This window comes from Caretta caretta, chromosome 9, assembly GCF_965140235.1.
Source record: "Caretta caretta isolate rCarCar2 chromosome 9, rCarCar1.hap1, whole genome shotgun sequence".
NCBI lineage: Eukaryota > Metazoa > Chordata > Testudines > Cheloniidae > Caretta > Caretta caretta.
Window position 1 is genome coordinate 58,611,638 of NC_134214.1, and position 24,050 is coordinate 58,635,687.

General features: G+C 48.0%; 1 protein-coding gene across 2 annotated transcripts in view; it reads left to right on the forward strand.

Annotated features, from left to right (window-relative positions):
• Nucleotides 1-17,575, forward strand: part of LOC125643007 (protein eva-1 homolog C) — a 54,483-nt gene extending 36,908 nt beyond the window's left edge. The window contains exons 3-8 of one of the 2 annotated variants that reach the window (XM_048865050.2): nt 4,472-4,595; nt 5,260-5,412; nt 6,299-6,442; nt 7,465-7,536; nt 10,332-10,421; nt 15,936-17,575. In XM_048865050.2, coding sequence (XP_048721007.1) covers nt 4,472-4,595; nt 5,260-5,412; nt 6,299-6,442; nt 7,465-7,536; nt 10,332-10,421; nt 15,936-16,321 — 969 coding nt within the window. In that variant the 3' untranslated portion in view covers nt 16,322-17,575. The remainder of the gene's footprint in view (nt 1-4,471; nt 4,596-5,259; nt 5,413-6,298; nt 6,443-7,464; nt 7,537-10,331; nt 10,422-15,935) is intronic. The other variant, XM_048865051.2, reaches the window with a different exon arrangement.
• The last annotated feature ends 6,475 nt before the right edge of the window (nt 17,576-24,050 follow it).

The window sequence follows — 24,050 nt, forward strand, 5'->3', positions numbered from 1 at the left end:
ACGGTCTCCCACAGTATTCTTGTCAGCAAGTTAAAGTATGGGCTGGATGAATGGACTATAAGGTGTATAGAAAGCTGGCTAGATTGTCGGGCTCAACGGGTAGTGATCAATGGCTCCATGTCTAGTTGGCAGCCGGTATCAAGTGGAGTGCCCCAAGGGTCAGTCGTGGGGCCGGTTTTGTTCAATATCTTCATAAATGATCTGGAGGATGGTGTGGATTGCACCCTCAGCAAGTTTGCAGATGACACTAAATGGGAGGAGAGGTAGATATGCTGGAGGGTAGGGATAGGATACAGAGGGCCCTAGACAAATTGGAGGATTGGGCCAAAAGAGATCTGATGAGGTTCAACAAGAACAAGTGCAGAGTCCTGCACTTAGGACGGAAGAATTCCATGCACCGCTACAGACTAGGGACCGAATGGCTCGGCAGCAGTTCTGCAGAAAAAGACCTAGGGGTTACAGTGGACGTGAAGCTGGATATGAGCCAACAATGTGCCCTTGTTGCCAAGAAGGCCAATGGCATTTTGGGATGTATATGTAGGGGCATTGTCAGCAGATAGAGGGACGTGATCATTCCCCTCTATTCGACATTGGTGAGGCCTCATCTGGAGTACTGTGTCCAGTTTTGGGCCCCACACTACAAGAAGGATGTGGAAAAATTGGAAAGAGTCCAGCAGAGGGCAACAAAAATGATTAGGGGACTGGAACACATGACTTATGAGGAGAGGCTGAGGGAACTGGGATTGTTTAGTCTGCAGAAGAGAAGAATGAGGGGCAATTTGGTAGCTGCTTTCAACTACCTGAAAGGGGGTTCCAAAGAGGATGGATCTAGACTGTTCTCAGTGATTGCTGATGACAGAACAAGGAGTACTGGTCTCAAGTTGCAGTGGGGGAGGTTTAGGTTGGATATTAGGAAAAACTTTTTCACTAGGAGGGTGGTGAAACACTGGAATGCGTTACCTAGGGAGGTGGTGGAATCTCCTTCCTTAGAAGTTTTTAAGGTCAGGCTTGACAAAGCCCTGGTTGGGATGATTTAGTTGGGGATTGGTCCTGCTTTGAGCAGGGGGTTGGACTAGATGACCTCCTGAGGTCCCTTCAACCCTGATATTCTATGATTCTATGATCCCTCACTCTCACAGATCTTGGGAGACAGACCAGTCCTCATGTATAGACAGCCCCCCAACCTGAAGCAAATACTCTCCAGCAACCACACACCACACAATGAAAACACTAACCCAGGAACCTATCCTTGCAACAAAGCCTGATGCCAACTCTGTCCACATATTTATTCAAGTGACACCATCATAGGACCTAATCACATTAGCCACGCCATCAGGGGCTTGTTCACCTGCACATGTACCAATGTGATATATGCCATCATGTGCAAGCAATGCCCCTCTGCCATGCACATTGGCCAAACCAGACAGTCTCTACGCAAAAGAATAAATAGACACATATCTGACATCAGGAATCATAACATTCGAAAACCGGTAGGAGAACACTTCAACCTCTCTGGCCACTCAGTAAAAGATTTAAGGGTGGCAATTTTGCAACCAAAAAGCTTCAAAAACAGACTCCAACGAGAAACTGCTGAGCTTGAATTAATATGCAAACTAGATACCATTAACTTGGGTTTGAATAGAGACTGGGAGTGGCTGGGTCATTACACATATTCAATCTATTTCCCTATGTTAAGTATCCTCACACCTTCTTGTTGACTGTCTAAATGGCCCATCTTCATTATCACTACAAAAGTTTTTTTTCTCCTGCTGATAATAGCTCATCTTAATTAATTAGCCTCTTACAGTTTGTATGGCAACTTCCACTTTCTCTGTATGTATATATAAAAGTATCTTCTTACTATATGTTCCATTCTATGCATCCGATGAAGTGGGCTGTCGCCCACAAAACCTTGTGCTCTAATAAACTTGTTAGTCTCTAAGGTGCCACAAGTACTCCTGTTCTTTTGCAGATACATACTAACATGGCTGCTACTCTGAAACCATTTCAGACAGTTGACAAGAAGGTGTGAGTAACAGTAGGGAGAAATTAGTATTGGGGAAATTAGGTTTAGGTTTTGTAATGATCCAACCATTCCCAGTCTTTACTCAGGCCTAATCTGATGGTGTCCAGTTTGCAAATTAATTCCAATTCTGCAGTTTCAGGTTGGAGTCTGTTTTTGAAGTGGTTTTTTTTGATGAATAATTGCCACTCCTCTGAAACCACTTTTAGGACTGTAATTGAGTGTCCAGGGAGGCTGAAGTGTTCTCCGACTGGTTTTTGAATGTTATAATTCTTGATCTCTGATTTGTGTCCATTTATTCTTTTGCGTAGAGACTGTCCGGTTTGGCCAATGTACATGGCAGAGGGGCATTGCTGGCATATGATGGCATATATCACATTGGTAGATGTGCAGGTGAACGAGCCTCTGATGGTCTGGCTGATGTGGTTAGATCCTATGATGGTGTACCTTGAATAAATATGTGGATAGAGTTGGCACCAGGGTTTGGTTCCTGGGTTGGTGTTTTTGTTGTGTGGTTTGTAGTTGCTGGCGAGTATTTGCTTCATGTTGGGGGGCTGTCTGTAAGCGAGGACTGGCCTGTCCCCCAGGGTCTATGAGAGTGTGGGATCGTCCTTCAGGATAGGTTGTAGATCCTTGATGATGCACTGGAGAGGTTTTAGTTGGGGGCTGTAGGTAACGGCTGGTGGCATTCTGTTACTTTCTTTGTTGGGCCTGTCTTGTAGTAGGTGACTTCTGGGTACCCTTCTGGCTCTGTCAATCTGTTTCTTCACTTCAGCAGGTGGGTATTGTAGTTTTAAGAATGCTTGATAGAGATCCTGTAGGTGTTTGTCTCTGTCTGAGGAATTGGAGCAAATGCAGTTGTATCGTAGAGCTTGGCTGTAGACAGTGGATCGTGTGATGTGGTCTGGATGAAACTGGACGCATGTAGGTAAGTATAGTGGTCAGTAGGTTTCCGGTATAGGGTGGTGTTTATATGACCATCACTTATTAGCACTGTAGTGTCTAGGAAGCGGACCTCTTGTGTGGACTGGTCCAGGCTGAGGTTGATGGTGAGGTGGAAATTGTTGAAATCTTGGTGGAATTCCTCAAGGGTCTCCTTCCCATGGGTCCAGATGATGAAGATGTCATCAATGTGGAGCAAGTACAGTAGGGGTGTAAGGGGATGAGAGCTGAGGAAGTGTTCTAAGTCAGCCATAAAAATGTTGGCGTACTGTGGGGCCATGTGGGTACCCATTGCAGTCCTAAAAGAGTCCTAAGCAGTAATCCTAAAAGAGATCTAGGGGTGATAGCAGATCTAGCCCACTTTACAGCTAGGAGTTGCAACTATCTGCTCCTACCCCTTGGCCAAAGCCATACTGTCAGGTGGTGGCGTGAAGAGGAAGAACATCCTTAGATAAGGATCAGCGGGAGAATAGACCCACCATGGAGGGAGAGGCCCAGCAAGAAAGCAGCCAGGGAGGCCACCTGGAGTTAAGTACATTAAAAATAGTTTCCTGTATCTTTACATCTTCTTCCTGCTGTGAGAGTGGCTGGCCCAGAATGAGATTGGGCCGGCCCTTCCTGGATCAATGAGAGGCTCAGAATTTAGCAGAGAGCAGCAGAGTTGGGGAGAGGAGCTCTGTGCTCAGTAGATGGCCCTGACACCAGACTGGGCCTGCAGGATTTCTTAGAATTGACCTTGTCAATCAGGATCGGATCACTCCTTACCACTGTGTGTGTTGGGTGTTATGCATGTCTCCTTTGGTTTAGCTTTATGCAAAGGCCTGTGGTCACACTGCTCATCACAGGGCAGTATGGCCAACCCTGAGCAGCACAAATCACAGTCAAGCCCAAGAAGGAGTGTGGGGAGAAGTGGAAGGCGATTTGAGGAAAGGTTCAAAGAGCTAAACTAAGGAGGAGAGCTCCTGATACAAATATGGGTAGGCTGTAAACATCATGATTTGTGTCATTCCCAGAGAGCTGTGGCTATACGTCCTGAGATGAAGTGAAGACAGAGGGAAGTCAGGGTGGCCTCTTTCAAATGTGGCAGCCACCAGGACAATACATTAAACAGCCTGAAAAAGGAGGGGAGTCAGTGGGAGCAATTGAACTAAAGTGATATTTCATTGTAAGAGATTCCAAAGCCATTGTGATCATCCAGTCTGCTCCACTGGGTACTGTCTTGTCAAGAGGAGATTGCTGGCTTGGCAGTTTTTAAAATGGTTTGAAAGGTTCTTATGGAGGAAACGGTCAGCTATAGAAGGCAGCACTTGCGTAGTTGTTGCAGTCTGATGCTTTGCTAGCAACATAGAGCTTGGGAGTAGCAGCAGCAGGTCCCTGTCACCAGGGCTACGTGCACTTTGCCTGGCTTTCTTATTATAAAGGTATTCTAGGGTATGCCAATGTGGCCTCAGGATTTCTAATGTTAAATTCATGTCTGTCTCCCCATCTGCCCCCGCCCCTCCACAGAAACTTCTGGATGAGTGCCAGGACCAGCGCTGGTGTCAGTTCTCTGTGCATAGCCCAGTGTTTGGGCCAGACCCGTGTCCCGGAACACGCAAGTACCTAATAGTTTCATACAAGTGCAGACCAGGTGAGTTCTGCAAATGGCTTTAAAGTGCAAAGGAGGGTGTCATTTAGCATCCTCTCTGGTTTTTCCATAGACTATTGGTGCAGTCAGCACTATAAGTGTACCAGAGGCAAAAAGGGGATTCATTGTCTTTGTCGAGCCATTGTCAATTAACCCCACCTGTCTCTTGGACAGATCATCCTACTCCTGGAGAGAGAAGGAGATTATAATTTTTTTTCTTGCCTTGCAGTAGCATTCCAAGGCCTCAGTCCAGATCAGGCCCTATTGGACAATGTGCTGTGAAATCACACAGGAAGACAATGATCTCCATTAAGGAGCCTAAACTGTGCCATGTGATTTAGGTGACACAGATAAATAGTCAAAGCAAACAGTTTGCAAAAATCCCATAGGATGAAAAATATCTGCCAAATCGTTTAAGCAAATGCTAACAAATAGCTAGTACATTCACCAGATGCCGAGACGACAGCAAAGGGAATTGCTCAGTCTCTTAGTTTCTTCTTGTTAGGTGTTTTATATATTGATTGGGAAGGGATGCTTTTAGGCAAATGGGAGGAGCTCAGAGCTGCCACTTCAGAGAGGACCGCATAAAATTTGCTCTCTGACTTTTGGAATAGTAAAGGCCTACTGTTAATGCTGCAACAGAATATTGTGTAATGTTGTTTCCCAGCTAACCACCGCATTAAGACCGTATGTGAGAATGACAAGCTGAGGCTGCAGTGCAGGGCTAAATCCATCCTAGCAATTTACTCTGCAAGCTATGGCAGATCCATGAGGGGCAAACCAGAGTGCAACTCTGCAAACAGGACTGGACCCAATGTAGGTATGTTGGGAAGGTGTGAACTAGAAATCTGACTGGGCCCCTTTCACATTGAAGAATCTGGAACTCATTACCAGGGGATGTTGTGGAGGCCAAAAGTGTAATTGGGTTAAAAAAAGAAGTAGATAAGTTCCTGGAGGATAGGTCCATAATGGCTATTAGCCAAGATGGTCAGGGATGCAACCCCATGTTCTGGGTATCCCTAGCCTCTGATTGACAGAAGCTGGGCATGGACAGAGAATGGATTACTCGGTAACTACCCTGTTCAGTTCACTCCCTTTGAAGCACATGGCACTGTCCACTGTTGGAAGACAGGACACTGGGCTGGATGGACCATTGTTCTGACCCAGTGTGGCCGCTCTTATGTTCTTAATAAGTAATTACGCTGTCAGAGACGTTACATTGGGCACAGCTGTATCACTGCTGTGTGGGCATCGAGACATGCACGTTCCCAGCCTATTGCTGGGGATAGGTGACTGTTGGGCGCTGGGATACGCAGTCTCTCAGCCAGCTCACTGCCATATGGGCTGAGGATGTATGCATATAATCAGCTGCATGGACACAATACATGCACCCTTCCTTCACAGCTAACTCCGTGCTCAGTGGGCAGGGAGGCATGCGCTCCTGACAAGGTCACCACTATGGGCTCATTCATGTACACTCCTACGTGGTGCATTTGAATGGGATATTACAGACCAAGTCTGGCTTTGGGTTACATGGTTTCCAGAAGCAATTTCTAAGCTTTTCTGCCTGCTGCTGGGAATGCAGGTGCCACAGCCTGGTGACCACCTGGTCTATATTTTCAGAGTGCTTAGCTCCTGATGCCTTGAGGAGAGTCTCTCGGAATGCAGGTGCCACAGCCTGGTGACCACCTGGTCTATATTTTCAGAGTGCTTAGCTCCTGATGCCTTGAGGAGAGTCTCTCGGAAGTGTCACAGGAAGGAGAACTGTACCATCTCGGCTAACAAGGCCACCTTTGGTGACCCCTGCTTCCCTGGCGTGAAGAAACAGCTGAGGGTCTCCTATACATGTGGTAAGAGTCCCAGGTCACCCTGACACTGCACTGGGGAGGGGCTGGAAGGACTCCAGCAAGTGCTTTACGATGTACAACACAGATCCCAGAGAGCAGGGGCATCTTGAGGACTAAGGGCACCCGTTGGCCTAGCAAGCCACTAGCATAGCTGTTGAGGCTGCTGGGCAGGATCAGTTTAGATGAGAGTGGTGTCATGTCTCCTGCCTTGAGAGATGCTTGTGCATTCTGTCAGCAGCAGGCTGAGAACTATAGAAATGGCCACAAAGCCAAGCCCCTGAGAAACAGGGCAGATGCTGAGCAGCTGTTGCTCTGTCTTCTCCTCTTGGGGCATGGATCTTTAACCATGTGCATGCAGGTGCGGAGTGGGGAGATGGGAAGCTTCAGGGTGCACAGATACAGACAGAAAGTGAATCCTCAAATCTCCCCATTAGAGGAAATATTTTTGTCTTTCTTTGTAAGTAGCAAACTGTAAGGATCTAAGGGCTCATGAAAGCAAGATTAATATCCAACCAGCCAGGGCATGGGCAGGTTCTGTGCAAGCTGCCTCTGACCCCATGGCTGTACCACATGCCAGCCTCCTGACCTGCAGCACCCCCTGGGACCTTTGTACAACTCTACCAATGTGCCTCTGTCCTGCCAGTAGCCCCCCTGCTATTTCAGCCCAGGGTCTGCTCTCTGCCCACTACAGACGAGGATGACACGTGACTCACTGAACTCATGTCTTTGGTGGTCAAGGCCAAGGACATTATTTACCCAACCTGGCCCTCCCTCCTTGACCCACAGAATTCCCCCGGTCAGACTGAGGCTGGCTCCTGTGCTGTCTCCTTGCCCACTGCTTTGACATAGGGAAATATTTTGTATGTACATTTCTGGCAGTGGTGGTTGGTCCTGATCTGTCAATACACCCCTCACCTGAGGTACCTGTGCAGCCCTCATGTCTCCTCTCCATCCCTGGCTGCTACCCCCATCCCAGGGGTTCTACATGAGCTGCCCTTTCAGTGCAGTCTCCTTTCTCATTACAGTGCCAAGGCAGCTGCTCGAGGAGGTGGGCCAGGATTCCCCAGACCCCTTCTCGCTCTCCGACTACACACATGGTAAACACTTGCTGTTCCCCTGGGGCTGTGCTGTGTGGGCTAAGAAAGGCTCTTGTTTGAGTGTCCAGTTGGGGTTTCCTGGCTGGCTGGGGACTGCATGTATGTGATGTGCCAGGCTGGCTCCTCTCACACAGGCTGTGCGCAAGAAGGTTTGCCCAAAATCTGGCTCCTGCATCGCAGTGAAGGGGGAAGTCCCTGAGCCAGGCACTTCTACCCTCCATGAGGAATGCAGACTGAGCCCAGAGAAAGGGAAGCAGAAATCTAAATCAGGGCCTTTTCCCCTTCATGGATCAGGCTGATGGTCACAGAGATCCAGTTCATCTGCCTATCCTAGATGTGCAACAGAAGGAGGGCTCTATTCCTTTATTTAGGCACACAGCCTCTATGTCTCCTGGGTGTGGGAAATTACTTTGAGCACCCCGGCCTGGTTATGCAGGCAGTTCAGTGCAGTGCTGTTCACTAGGATGTCTCATTCAGTCTTTTATTTCTTAATGCTGTTCCATCAATGCTCTTGCTAGACCCCGCTCTGCCCTGTAGCGGCCCCTCTCCACTGGGAATTCATTCACCGGGTGTGACTGGTTGGATCACAGAAACCCCCTTGGGGCTGCCACCTGATGTGCCAAGACTACTTCTGCCCCTGCCTTTCTTGCCAGCTTGGGACTCCAGAACCCTGCCTGGCTGTATCAGACACACTTGCCAGCCACAAACACAGACCCAGGTCTGAACCACGTCCTACAAACGCAAGCTTAACTGAGAGCAGCTTACAGAAGTGTGCCTGTCTTTAACACTCAGATGCCCAACTCCCAATGGGGTCCAAACCCCAAATAAATCCTTTTTACCCTGTATAAGCTTTAAAAAAAATCCGATGAAGTGAGCTGTAGCTCATGAAAGCTTATGCTCAAATAAATTGGTTAGTCTCTAAGGTGCCACAAGTACTCCTTTTCTGTTTGCCCTCTATAACTCTGAGAGAGAGAGATGCACAGCCGTTTCCCTCCCCCCCGCCCCCCAAGGTATTAATACATACCCTGGGTTAACTAATAAGTAATTTTATTAAATAGAGAAAGTAGGTTTCAAGTAGTAACAAACAGAACAAAGTGAATTACCCAGCAAAATAAAATAAAACACACAAGTCTAAGTCTAGTGCAGTAATAAAACGGAATACAGATAAAATCCTCACCCAGTAAGCTTCCTTTTACAGACTCGTCTCCTTCTAGTCTGGGTCCAGCAATCACTCAAACCCCATGCAGTTACTGTCCTTTGTTCCAGTTTCTTTCAGATATCCTTGGGGGTGGAGAGGCTCTCTCTTTAGCCAGCTCAATACAAAATGGAGGGGTCTCCCCGGGGTTTAAATAGACTTTCTCTTGTGGGTGGACACCCCCTCCTCTCTCCTATGCAAAGTCCAGCTCCAAGATGGAGTTTTGGAGTCACCTGGGCAAGTCACATGTCCATGCATTACTCAGTATTTTTTACAGGCAGCCCACATGGTATCTTGAATGTCTCCAGGAAAACTTCTTATGTGGATTGGAGCCTTCCAACATCCATTGTTCATTAAATGCTTCTTGATTGGGCACTTAACTTTGCAAATTCCTTTCTAAAGAAGTTGACCAAATGTCTTACTAAGGTTATTTAAAATCAGCAAGTATACAGCCAATATTCATAACTTTGAATACAAAAATGATACATGCATACAAATAGGATTAATAGATTCAGTAGATCATAACCTCTACAGAGATATGTTACATGGCATATGTAGCATAAAACATATTCCAGTTATGTCATATATACACATTCAAAAGCATATTTCCATAAAGCCTTATGGGGGGCACCGTCACACCGGGTTTGTTCTCTCCTCGGTATCACACACTCTCCCAATGGACCCCAGCTCTTCCTGGGGACTCCACCTTCTCCTTGACTAAGGGCAGGTTTCAGTCCCCATAGTTATCTGGGCGTGGACTAGGATCCCAGCCCAACACTGCAGGATACATTTTGCCAGTGGCAAAAGAGAAGTGGAATTGCTCTGTGAGGCCTGTCTCTTTGGTGTATTTGTAGCACCCTGCACGGTAGCAGTGGCAGTCAGGTTGCACTGGGAGTTCATGCAATGGCAGATGAATTAGAGAAAAGGCAGCTGGTGGAAGGCTAACAAGAACTGGGAAGAGAACTCTTCCCCCTGCACTGCCTCCACACACACTTAGCTTTGTAACATTTTTTCATGAGCAAAACCAAGGTTGCAAAACCAGGAGTGAGATCTAGAGGATGTGGCCAAATGGTTTGGCAATAACATGGGGTCTCTGGAGGGGAGATGACAGATAGATACAGACCAGCCAGGAGAAGTGAGCAGAGTGGCAGATAGGAGAAGCTCTGAGACCCACAGAGGAGGGGTACCACAGAACATAGCAAAGGGGAGCAGACTATGGAAGAGTTAAGGGAAGAACAGATCCAAGGGGCAGAGAAGTGGCTAGGAGCAAAGGAATACTAGGAGGAGCTATAGCAGAAGGTTTGGAACATGGCATGGAGGAGAGAGAGACGGTAGTGGGGGAGCAAAGAGTGGGAACGCAGACAATGGAAGGCACTGAGAGTGGACAGGAAGAACTTAGGGATGGGATGGCGAGGATCATGAAAGAGAGACGTGCCGAGTGCCTGGGAGGAGCAAAGCCGAGGAGGGAGGGGTGGGAGTGAAAGTTGGCAGATGTGTGGTGACAGGTGAAGGTTGAAGTCCACAAAGTGGATGAGGGCGTTGAGAAGCGCCTCACCCCTGTACCCTAGCCAGTAAGACCATGTCCCCTTGTTCACTGCAGGTGGCTGGTACCGTGGGCCGAGGCTGTCCAGGCTCCATGAAGATCTGATGATTTTTACTAGCTCTCTGGAAATGTTTGCCCACCTCTGGGGTACGTGAATTCTCTGAGCATGTGCACAGTGCTCTGTGGAGAGGGTGTGGGCAGAGAGTCACATTCCACTCTGTCTCTCTTGCTTTAGTGTGCCGGGAGACATGGACATGTTAGGGGGCACTTGGAGAAGAGCCTGCAGCACTGTGCGTTCCCTTTATGCCCATTAGTGCCCCTCTGGTGTAGGCTGGCCATTGAAGCCACATCCAAAATGCTGCTGCAGGGGTGGAGCAATGTCATGGAGACTCAAGGACTGAATGACTCCAGGGTTGAACTCTCTCTCCCTCAGGCAAGGAGACAGTACTAAGTCTATCTGAGAGAGGACTTTAAAGAATGTGATTCCTGCTGAATTCCTCACTCACTCTGGGAAGAAGCAAAGATGCCAGTCTGGTTGGCCACTTGTTGGAACTCCATGGCCACCCCTTTCCTGGCCCCCTTCCCTTAGGGTGTCTGCACACTGCAACCAGGGGGGCGGCTGCAGCACATGTAGACAGACCCAAGTTGACTTTAATCTAGCTAGTTCCAACAGCAATAGCAGTGAAGGTGCATCAGCGCGGGCTAGCCACTCAAGTAACATACCCAGGGTCCTGGGTGGAGTTGTACAGCCCATGCTGCCACAACTTCCTTGCTATTGTCACTGGAGCTAGCTAGACCAGAGCTAGGTTGGGTCTGTCTACACGTGCTGCAGTCACACCTCTGACTGCAGTGTAGCCAGACCCGTAGCCTTTTGCAGGATATTGATTTGCATCCGTTTCTGTAGAGAGAGAGAGACAGTGCCTCACAAGGTTTATTGCTCAGACCCCCAAGCTCAGTGTGAGCTGTACCATTTGGCGAACTAGCTCTCCATTCTGGAAAGTTACTAGTGTAAATGAGTTACAAAGTAACTCCTGGAGTTACCAGTCCACTCACTGTTTGCCTTGCCCCCACCCTGCCAGGAGTCAAACCCATTTTTGATTGTGCTAGTCAGAGAAACACAGAATTTATCCTGCTGGAATAAACCAATGCCTTCCAGCCCGGCACCCTGTCTCCTACTGGGACCAGTGACAGATGCTTCTGAGCAAGGTGTAACACCCTATACTGTCTGTCCCTTGTTCATCAGCAACTCTGCCAGCTAACAACTGGAACAGTTTCCTTTATTACTGACAACACCTCTCCTGCCCCTGCTCCTGAGGACATGTTGCCTTCTGCTGGAAAGGAGCTAGTCTCAGCTCCTCCCATACTTGGAAGCACGCTGCTTCCCTGTGTTACAGAGTCACAGGGATCCTCACCCACCTCAGTGGTTTCTGAGACTCCCTCCCCCTTCTCTGGACTCCCCTTTGGGACATATTTCCCTATGCTTCCTAGAGTGGGGGCTGTCTCTGGTTCATCTGCAACTTACTGGTAGCTAACTACCTGGACAATTCTCTCCCTGGCAGCCATTACATCCCCATCTTTTCCTAATGTGGTGTTGCCTGTAGCTGCAATGCAGAAGCTGGTCTCAACCACTCTCACACCTGGAAGCATGTGGCTTCCCCCTGCTGCAGAGGAATCCAATTCCCTCAGCAGTTCCTGAGACCTTACCCTTTCCCTTGGGGTCCCAGCATGAAACTCCCTCCTGCTGCAGGCAAATACTTTAACCTGAGCTACATGGAAAAATCATTACCAAGAAGCAGGTCAACTAGGAGGTGTTCCATTACCCCTACAGTCAAAATGCTTTCCAAAACTTCCAACACAACATGGATTTTAGCTAGTGGTACAAGGAATCTGCTTTCGCCCACCCCCACAATCTCTGCCATTTGGCAAGGTAACATACTAGCCTTTGGGACCACACTCTGCTTAACCAGAGAGATCTGGGTCCTGTATCCCTCTGCCCCATGTACTCCCTGCCATTAATTCTGACAACCTTAACGTGCTCCATTCTGGTTCTGCAGAGGCTAATCTCACAAAATCAATACAATAGGGTTCAATTGCTTGTGGGGGGGCTCTGTGTTGAGGACAGCAGAACTAACATGAGCTATTGGTTGCCTGCTTCCTCCTAGCACAGGGCATTTATTTCTCAGATGATCAGTGGAATTACACTGATAGCATCTTATGGGCTCTTCTGTTTTTACAGGAGGTTTGGGATGAGGGTTAGAGGAATGGTTTTGGGGAGGTGAGTACCCAGCCTCCCTCCCTCTTGATAGGGATAAAATGGGATCTTCCCTTCCCACCAGCTTTAAACACCTCTGTCAGTGCTGTTTTCAATAGATGCCTGCGTCTGTTCAAAGGCATCAGCTAGAGACACCATCTCCATCCACAGACTCACAGCTTTGTCCCATAGACACTGCTTTACATCCGTCTTACATATGCCTAGGAAATGCTCTTGAGCAACAAGATCCAACATTCCCTCAAGGCTTGTAACACCTTTGCTCCTCACCCACTTTCCCATCAAATCTTTCATTTTGTTCACATATTCCCCATTACTCATACCAGTATCCCTCTCAAGATTCCTAAATTTAACTCTGTGTTTCAGAGGTAATCTGAAACCTTTGCAAAACAGTGTTTTTAAATTTACAATAGTCTAAAGCATCCTCAATAGGCATTTCATTGAATACATTCAGAGCTTTACCAGTTAATTTTGCAATCAGGGTAGGAATTCTCTTGGCATCAGGGATCTCATGCACTGCACACAGCCTTTCAAAGGTAGTCAGATATTCAACAATATTATCTGTCTCCTTGTATGCAGGACATAAATTGTTCCAAATTGTGGATTTTTGGAATGATGGGAATCACTGGGGTCGGTGTGTTCTGGTGCTGCTTCTCTAGCAGGTCCAGTTGGTGTTTTCGCTCTCTCTCTCTTTCCTCCTGCTTCTCCTTTACCTCCAGGTCTTTCAGTTCCAATAGTCTCTGATCAGCGGTGGCAGGTTTGTAGAAATTTTGGTGATGCTCAGAACCCGCCCCCCCAAACTCCGTCCCCCGCAAACTGCACCCCACACTTGCCTAAGCCTCTGGGAGGGAGTTTGGGTGGGAGGAAGGAGATCTGGGGTGCAGGCCCTGGGCTGGGGCAGGGGATTGGGGTGCAGGACAGGTGAGAGGTTGGGCTCTGGGAGGAAGTTTGGGTGGGGGAGGGGCTCTGGGATGGAGTTTGGGTGCAGGCTCTGGGGGTGCAGGAGTGGGTGAGGGGTGCAGGCTCTGGGAGGGAGTGCAGAGGGCTGGGGTGCAGGCTCTGGGAGGGAGCTTGGGGATGGGAGGGTGTGCGGAGGGATGGGGTGCAGGCTCTGGAAGGGAGCTTGGGTGTAGGCTCTTGGCTTGGGCAAGGGGTGGGGGTGTAGGAGGGGGTGAGGGGGGCAGGCTCTGGGACAGAGTTTGGGTGCTGGCTCTGGGCAGGAGTGCAGATTCTTGGAGGGATCTTGGGGATGGGAGGGGGTGCAGGCTCTTGGAGGGAGTTTGGGGACCAAAGCAGGGGTGCAGCGCTTACCTGGGGCTCCTAGGCAGAGCATGTCGGGAGTATCCATGTGCTGCTACCCCAGGCACTGCCCCCGCAGCTTCCTATTGGCTGCAGGGGCGCTTGGGGCGGGACACAGACCCATCCTGCGCAGGGGCTGCAGGGAGGGGGTGGCAGCCACATGGAGCGAGCAGGCAGGAAGCCGCCCAGCTCCGCTGCGCTGCCGGTGGTGAGTGGGGACCCTGGGCTGTTTTAAATGGCCCAGGGGACGTGCGGGGCGGGGGCACGCAGGGTGGAAGGCAGGGCCAAGGGAGAGACCTGGCCTCAGACATTGCCGGAGCCGGGCCCAGGCCAGGAATAAGACTCGCCGCTCATGTTTCTCTCTCCTTTTCTGCAACCTGTAGTCTAAAAAGCTCCAGCTTTGCAATGGCTTCATTATTTCAGTCAGGTTCCTGCTTTTCTGTCCCTACTTCCCTTTCTCGAAATAAGCAAACAGAAACTAACAAATCAGTAGCCTCCTCCTCACTGTCCTTAGCCACCACACTTAAAATCTTTACACCACTGTATGAAGTACAAGTCTTGCTCATAGAATCATAGAATATCAGGGTTGGAAGGGACCTCAGGAGGTCATCTAGTCCAACCCCCTGCTCAAAGCAGTACAACAAGCTGTGTATTTCACCCTGCTTGCTGCGCCACTTTGATGGGATCCCCAGGGTGCAGCCTGTGACGGTGGGACTGCTGTGCCCCCTGAACACTCTCCCAGCCCGGGCTGTCTCTCACAGTGCCTTGCAAGTGACAAGCAGCAAGCCCCTCCAGGCACTGTGATCACTCATCATAACAGCATGTGGAGCCCCACTCCCAGCCATATTACATGAATACTCCCAGGGCCACTCATGAATCACACAGGGAAAGGCACCAGCCCAATCCTCCCAGCCTTGCACCTCAGGAAATATACCATCTTGCTCTGCTCAAGAAGAACAATGCAGATTTATTAATTGGTTCACCAATTGGTTCATCAATGGAAAGTGGATATACACCAGCCTTTGCAAAACATGAGCAGATTTGCCACACAATTCATACAAACTTACTGGCAAAGATAAACAGTGAAACAAATTTATTGACTACAAAAGATAGATTTTAAGTGATATTAAGTGATAGGCAAAAAGTCAGAGTTAGTTACCAAAAGAAAAGAAAATATAAGCACACAGTCTAAACTCTCAACCCCATTAGACTGGGCAACATCTAGATTAAGCAGTTTTTCTCACCTCACTGGATATTGCAGTCCTTAATATACAGATTTGTCCCTTAAATCTGGGCCAGTCTCCTCTGTTGGAGTCTTCAGTTTTCTTCTCAGTGTCTTTGTTGCTTGCAACATAGGTGGGGGCAGGAGAAAGGCCCAACATGGGCCTGCTATGTTCTGCTTTATACCCTCAGTCCCATGTGCTTGGGGAACACTCAAGTCCAAGCATGTCTGGTGGAATTGCTGAGCCTCCAAGGCAAGGTTGAGCAATTCCCCTGGTGTGGCCTCATGCAGGTAAGTCACTGAATTGTAGCTGCCTTGTTGGACAATGGCTGTTGATGGGTTGTTTCACACCCCGCCCGGGCGTTGGTTACTTTCCTTGGTGTTGCCTCTGGGAAGCTAATATCTGGCTGATTCCCCAATTTACAGCATGTTTTAGTGACAACCATACAACACAATTCTCATAACTTCATATGCATTAATGATATACATATATGGATAGATAAATGACTTTCAGCAAATCATACCCTTTCCCCTGATACCTTACAAGGCATGTTTTATATGTAAGATTCTGATTATATAAAAATGAGGAATATGGGGGTTACAGGACACTCCCCCAAGGTATAGAATGTCACACTCTCCTAATTCCACAATATGTTATCATGGGGAACAGGGGAGGTTCCTTCCTGACCCCTATACTATGAAGAATGAGGATTGAGGACCCTTGTTCTTTTACATCCCTTCTTCCCACTTGCTCTCGTGCTTGCTCAGTAGGGCTACAAGAGTGGTAGCTCATTGCTAAGGAGAATGATGCCTGTTGCTCTTTAGGAGTAATTCATATTCTCTTCTGACGTGTTTGCACTTCTCTCCTTAGGTGTCCCCGAGAAAGTGGGCCTCTATTTTCTGTGTGGGGTTTCCGGGGGCCTGGTGTTCCTGCTTTGTATCTTCAGCCCCAAAATGGCCTTCATACAGGACATGAAGGAGGTCTTAAAAGACTCAAAAGTGGGGAGCAGCTTAGAGCAGAGCCGGGGCAAGTTACAGGATGACCACAATGAGGATAACCACAACGATGACAGCTCCTCAGACTCCTCGTTCCGCCACCTCAGCCGCACCTACCATGCATCCAACATCTTCAGCCCGGAGCTGACCGCAGCCCTGGAGGGTGCTGCTGAGCACAGGGCCCACGAGGGAGAGGAGATCTGGATGCTCAAAGAGTCCAGCCCCTATGCTATTCACAAACTCAAATCTGCTACCAAATGAGAACAAGGAGCAGGGGCCACCCGTCAGAGCAATGAGCCAGCACTGGCTCCACATCAGCAAGCAGCAATTCCTGGAGTGGGGGCGGGGTGGGAAGGGAGACAATTTTCATCTCTGGGGACCCAAACTCATAACAGGCTTAGGTCATGTGCAACGAGTATGTTGATAACAGTCTGATCCCTGACAGAGATTTGTCATGACTCAAACAAAGCTAGGCAAACTAGTATACATTCTGTGAACGCCATGTAATAACTTTCCTGCTATAGAAACCATACATTCCATAATCAGTATTTATATCACACACAACAGAAGCATATTTGTTACGATTGGCAGTCTCTGCTCAAGAGGCGAGCTGGTTGGAGAAATGTAGACATAACCATATTCACCAGAATATACAGTTCTGTTGAAAGCAAAACGTTTCACAAAATGGGGTTGAATTCTGCCTGAACTTTGTTTAGGAAGAAATACATGGGGGAAAACGGATTCCAACAATGTTGAAATGACCTGTACCAACATTTTCAGAATGAAACTTTTTTGATTTTTTTTGTTTTGAAACAACTTTTAGTTTCAATTTTTTTGCATTTTGTAGTAAATACAAAATTTTTATAATACAAAATGAAAAAAGTAAAAATTGAAACAATATGTTTCGCATGTCCCCAAAAGAAATATTTTTTGGAATGTTCCTTTGCAGAAAACATTGAGATCTTCAGTTTAGGAAAAACAAAAATTGTGAAATCTCAAAATCCTTCTGTCCTCCCTGAGATCCTGGTTTAAAACAGCAGGGAGTGCTGCAGGGCAGGATTGAATGGGATTGTCTGTCATTTCAACTGGAAGTTCTGACTGGGAGTTACCCTGGTTTGGTTACCAAGAAGAATCCAGAAGTGGAAACCTTGCATTGTCATTAGAGTTGGGTGTTTGTCAGTGAACTATCTCAATAATATCAAGCAAGAAATCAGACTGGTACATTATGTGGTGTTTTGTCTGATTTCTTGGTGACATGTGACTAATTTTTAGCCAATTAATGATGCAGTTCATACTGAATGCTCTGCTTACTCATGGTTGTGTTGCAGTCAATTGCTAACACTCAGTTACTGTTAATTTCTTGGCTATAGGCCTATTTATAAGGCCCCTTTATCCTCCTTTTCACTCATTCCTAACTGTCTTCTGTTTTTTATTCCAGTTATGTCATTTTACATTACAATTCATGGTCAATGTTCCTTAATGATATGTGATAACATTGTGTGGATAGAGAGCCAAGGAGATCAGAGTCTGTTTTTTGGCGTGTATGGGAAAATCAGTAAAGATGCATATTCTAAGTAAAAATGAGAGAGAGAAAGGGAGGAATGAGTAAGACAGACAGTGCTGTGTGAGGCACTGGACTAGAACAGAGGTGGGTACAAGAGGTCAGAGCTGTGCAAGATCCAGTGCTTGAATTAGCAATGCTACAGACAAGGTTGAGTGTACTAGGAACAAACAGGGGTCAGTACCACCATGTTGCGTGACGGACACTTGACAAAATTACCTGACTTAGTGACTGACATTGGTGGAGGGTTATGTCATTAAGTCATTCAATCTGTAAAATAGCGCACACAATTTTCCACACTGAAAAAAAACAGTAACCTAGTATGGGAATGGGTTTTGAAGCAGCCGTGTAACATTACTGGCCTTTGCTCTAATCTTCAGGGAGTTGATTCAGAGCCACCTGCAAGGCCTGGGAGTGGAAACCAGGCAGTGCAATGGGTAGGACCATCCCTAGCTATTCTGGGGCCCTATGCAGCCCACTCCCCCTCCCCCCCCCGCGGTGTATGTATGTGTGGCCCCAGGCATCTGTGAGGGGACTGGGCTGGCTTGAGGAGCTGGAGGGAACCACCCCCCAGCACTCACTGGCGGCGAGGCTGGGGCCAGGACGCTGAACTTCCCGCCACCGGTGAGTGCAGGCCCACCCCTGCTGTACTCCTCAGGGGTGTGGGGGTAGGACTGGGGTGGGAAGAGGCGGAGCTAGGGCAGAGCAGGGGCGGGGGCCATTGGGAAGAGGTGGGGCAGGGGCTGGAGCAGCACGCAGCTGCGCAGGGCACCAGGAAATTTAGTGCCCCACATTTCCTGGTGCCCTACGTAGCTGCATACTTTGCGAATGGGTACAGATGGCCTTGGCAATGGGGTCTCCCCTTGGGTTGGGGGATGAACCCCTCGTGAGCTCATAAAGGGACAGTGCCCCGAGTTGATTGCCTTGATTCACAGCAATTCACATGCAGATAAACCCGAGCAGCCCAGTTCTCATTTCAAAGTGCCTCTTCAAAGGTGCAGCCAGCTCCTTGCTACTCCCTGGGGAAGTGGAGATTGACACAGTCTCAACACCTCTGAGAACTGCATGAAATATTTGGCTGGTGCTATTTAAATGCGGAGGGGGATTTTAACGTAAACAGGGCCTGGCCAGGCGTAAGGAAAGAGCCCTCTGCGAGATCAGCTCCGTGCACTGCCATGAGATCCCAGGCCAGCCCGCAGGAGAGCGGCCCCCAAGGGGGAGCATTGGGGAAGGCTGGATCTTGGCACAGCCAAGAGGCCCTCTCCCCTCTCCATGTTCCCAACTCTCTGATCTACCAGGAAAGGGCAGGGCTCTGCAGGGCGGTGCTAGGTGCGGGCACTGCTGCTGCACCTCATTCTCGCTGACTCTGGGTAGCTATGGGGTATGCGCCTAGGAGCCCTGTGGCAATTTAAAAGGGCCTGGGGGCTCACAGCCACTGCCACTACCGCCAATAGGCTGGGAGCTGCAGAGTCAGCGCTCAGGGACGGGGGACAGAGGCAGCCTGCAGAGCCACCTGGCCATGCCTCCGCCAGCAACAGCAGGGACGGAGAGCCACTTGTGGGGAGCCTCCCAAGGTGAGCACTCCCATGGACCTCAACATTTTTACCATGGACACTTGTGTCCATGTACGGACACGTTGCTGACCCCTAAAAATAAACTGGCAGATGAAGTTTTGCCTTCTTCTGTCCCCAGCTTCTGTTTTCTGTCCCTCAATTTCTGGAAGACCAGCTATTGCCCAAAAGAAAAATCACACCCAGAAACACCAATAATGTGCTATGCACTTGTAACGTATCAAACAACGTTGATACGCTTACTTTCCATAGCTCGAGGTAAATGAATTATCCCTTCATGGTGCTTGCATAACTGCTCCAAAGGTAAGGAGTCACTCAACTCTCATTGAAAGCTTTGTGAAATTCCCAGAGAATTTAAAGGGCGGGTCTGATGGTTGGTCACCTGAGGGCAGGGCATAGAGTTCAAGGTGATGACCAGAGTGACTAGAACAGGCATTCTGGGACACTTCTGGAGGCCGATCAGAGTGTATTAATAGACCAGGGCGTCCACTCTGGTGCCACGGCACTCCAGCCAGGGTTCAGCAAGCGTTATGCCTCACTGCAAGGTGGATTACCAGGAGCGCTCCAGCCGCGGAGTCTGGGCACTCAACGTGCCTTGCCAATGTGAACGCGTCGTGAGTTAGGGCACCCGGGGCTACTTTAACATGCTCTAACTCGCAAGTGTAGCCAAGCCCTAATTCTCCCCTCACACTGGGGTAGCTATATTAACTTTACTGGAGTTACGCCTGGTTTACACTGAAATAAGTGAGAGGATAATGAGGTGCTCAGATTTTAATTTCTCTTGTGTCAGGTGATTCGGAATAATGGGACAGACCATAAATTGGTGCAAATGAGCATAGCTCCATTGATTGCACTCACTAGGGCTGTGCCGTGTAGATCAGCTGAAAATCTGGTCCAATGAGTCCCCCCTGGACCTATGCATTACAATAGGGCCTTTTGTTTAAAAAATGACACAACACTCAGCAATGAGACAAACCATTTGCTAATTACAGTGACACAAAGGAGCTGTTCCTTTTTACATAGCTGTTACCTTTTGTGTTATCTCCACAGGGTTCTGCAAATCGATGGAGACGCAGGTTTGTCCAGGGGATGAGGGGGTGACAAACACCCTAAATCCCATGGTTGTACATATTTTCACTTCGGTGCTTTTCATTGTTGCCAAAACCAAAACTTCCATTGATTACAATGGGAACATGATGAGGTTTCTAATAATGCTATAATAATAATAATTAATAATAATACTGTGAATTCAGGTTTCAGAGTAGCAGCCGTGTTAGTCTGTATTTGCAAAAAGAAAAGGAGTACTTTTCGCACCTGTCAAGGTTCCTCCCCCACTCTGAACTCTAGGGTACAGATGTGGGGACCTGCATGAAAAACCTCCTAAGCTTATCTTTACCAGCTTAGGTCAAAACTTCCCCAAGGTACAAAATATTACACCCGTTGTCCTTGGACTGGCCGCTACCACCACCAAACTAATACTGGTTACTGGGGAAGAGCTGTTTGGATGCGTCCTTCCCCCCAAAATACTTCCCAAAACCTTGCACCCCACTTCCTGGACAAGGTTTGGTAAAAAGCCTCACCAATTTGCCTAGGTGACTACAGACCCAGACCCTTGGATCTTAAGAACAATGAACAATCCTCCCAACACTTGCACCCCCCCTTTCCTGGGAAATGTTGGATAAAAAGCCTCACCAATTTGCATAGGTGACCACAGACCCAAACCCTTGGATCTGAGAACAATGAAAAAGCATTCAGTTTTTTACAAGAAGACTTTTAATAAAAAATAGAAGTAAATAGAAATAAAGAAATCCCCCCTGTAAAATCAGGATGGTAGATATCTTACAGGGTAATTAGATTCAAAAACATAGAGAACCCCTCTAGGCAAAACCTTAAGTTACAAAAAAGATACACAGACAGAAATAGTTATTCTATTCAGCACAATACTTTTCTCAGCCATTTAAAGAAATCATAATTTAACACATACCTAGCTAGATTACTTACTAAAAGTTCTAAGACTCCATTCCTGGTCTATCCCCGGCCAAGACCCAGCATACAGACAGACACAGACCCTTTGTTTCTCTCCCTCCTCCCAGCTTTTGAAAGTATCTTGTCTCCTCATTGGTCATTTTGGTCAGGTGCCAGCGAGGTTACCTTTAGCTTCTTAACCCTTTACAGGTGAGAGGAGCTTTCCCCTGGCCAGGAGTGATTTCAAAGGGGTTTACCCTTCCCTTTATATTTATGACAGCACCTTAGAGACCAACAAATTTATTTGAACATAAGCTTTCGTGAGCTACAGCTCACTTCATCGGATGTATTCAGTGGAAAATACAGTGGGGAGATTTATATACATAGAGAACATGAAACAATGGGTGTTACCATACACACTGTAACCAGAGTGATCACTTAAGGTGAGCTATTACCAGCAGAAGAGCAGGGGTGGGGGAGGGGAAGAAAACCTTTTGTAGTGATAATCAAGGTGGGCCATATCCAGCAGTTGACAAGAACGTCTGAGGAACAGTGGGGGTGGGGAGTCGGGAAATAAACATGGGGAAATAGTTTTACTTTGTATAATGACCCATCCACTCCCAGTCTCTATTCAAGCCTAAGTTAATTGTATCCAGTTTGCAAATTAATTCCAATTCAGCAGTCTCTCCTTGGAGTCTGTTTTTGAAGGTTTTTTTTGTTGAAGAATTTCAACTTTTAGGTCTGTAATCGAGTGACCAGAGAGATTGAAGTGTTCTCCGACTGGTTTTTGAACATTATAATTCTTGACGTCTGATTTGTGTCCATTGATTCTTTTATGTAGAGACTGTCCAGTTTGGCCAATGTATATGGCAGAGGGGCATTGCTGGCACTTGATGGCATATATCACATTGGTAGATGTGCAGGTGAACGAGCCTCTGATAGTGTGGCTGATGTGATTAGGCCCTATGATGGTGTCCCCTGAATAGATATGTGGACACAGTTGGCAACGGGCTTTGTTGCAAGGATAGGTTCCTCTGTTAGTGGTTCTGTTGTGTGGTGTGTGGTTGCTGGAGAGTATTTGCTTCAGGTTGGGGGGCTGTCGTAAGCAAGGACTGGCCTGTCTCCCAAGATCTTTGAGAGTGATGGGTCATCCTTCAGGATAGGTTGTAGATCCTTGATGATGCGTTGGAGAGCTTTTAGTTGGGGGCTGAAGGTGACGGCTAGTGGCGTTCTGTTATTTTCTTTGTTGGGCCTGTCCTGTAGTAGGTGACTTCTGGGAACTCTTCTGGCTCTGTCAATCTGTTTCTTCACTTCAGCAGGTGGGTACTGTAGTTGTAAGAACGCTTAATAGAGATCTTGTAGGTGTTTGTCTCTGTCTGAGGGGTTGGAGCAAATGCGGTTGTATCGTAGAGCTTGGCTGTAGACAATGGATCTTGTGGTGTGGTCTGGGTGAAAGCTGGAGGCCTGTAGGTAGGAATAGCGGTCAGTAGGTTTCCGGTATAGGGTGGTGTTTATGTGACCATCGCTTATTAGCACTGTAGTGTCCAGGAAGTGGATCTCTTGTGTGGACTGGTCCAGGCTGAGGTTGATGGTGGGATGGAAATTGTTGAAATCATGGTGGAATTCCTCAAGGGCTTCTTTTCCATGGGTCCAGATGATGAAGATGTCATCAATGTAGCGCAAGTAGAGTAGGGGCATTAGGGGACAAGAGCTGAGGAAGCGTTGTTCTAAGTCAGCCATAAAAATGTTGGCATACTGTGAGGCCGTGCGGGTACCCATAGCAGTGCCACGGATTTGAAGGTATACATTTTCCCCAAATGTGAAATAGTTATGGGTGAGGCCAAAGTCACAAAGTTCAGCCACCAGGTTTGCCGTGACATTATCAGGGATACTGTTCCTGACGGCTTGTATTCCATCTTTGTGTGGAATATTGGTATAGAGGGCTTCTACATAGTGGCTAGGATGGTGTTTTCAGGAAGATCACCGATGGATTGTAGTTTCCTCAGGAAGTCAGTGGTGTCTCGAAGATAGCTGTGAATTTAGATGTACAAATTGCATTAATGTAGGTTTTTGCATATGCTTTTATTATATTTCTAATCTAAGGTTCTAAACATGGTTCAGAAATGTTTTTTCTTGTCTTGCACAAGAACTGAACTGTGTACGAGACCATGAACTTTGCAACTTGCTGAGATGCTAAAAGCCAACACTGCAGGTTAGTCTGGGACTGGTTTCACTTTCTTGTTGATAAAGAAGGAGGAATCTTTAGTCTGTTTATTCAGACTCAGCTGAGGCTGAGGAATTTCTACACAACATATTTATAGCAGCCACTTAGATATGATTTCCGTGTTAAGGAGAGGGAATGGTCAGAGAATGTTATTTCTTATTTACTTTTAAAAAGAACCTGACAAAATATCACACAAGTGGCATTTCTGGGGCACATATCAGGAAATGCCAAATCACATCATTCTTGGTCAATAAGTCCCCTCACATTGAGCACAACTCCACATGTCTGGGCAGTGGGCAAAGCTTTCCCTGGAGGAGGCTAGCTCCCGGTCTTACCTGTTCTGCCAGGGGCCCCACCCACACTCCACCCCACTCCACCCCAGGCCCCACTCCCTCCCCACTTGGCCCCCTCCCCACTGCTCTCCACGTCCCTCCTCTCCTCCCCGCTCCTCCACGAGGCCCTCACCGCCTGCAAGTGGTGCTGACTTTCTAAAATGCTGGGGGGTTGCTCAACCCTGGGCTCTGCCCCAGGCCCATCCCCCACTCCACCCCTTCCTCCAAGCCTCCCCTGCCCTGCCTCGCCCTGCCCCTGCTCCACCCGTGCTCCACCCCTCCCCCCAAGGCTCCACCCCCACCCTGCCTCTTTCCATCTCCACTCTGCCCTGCCCCA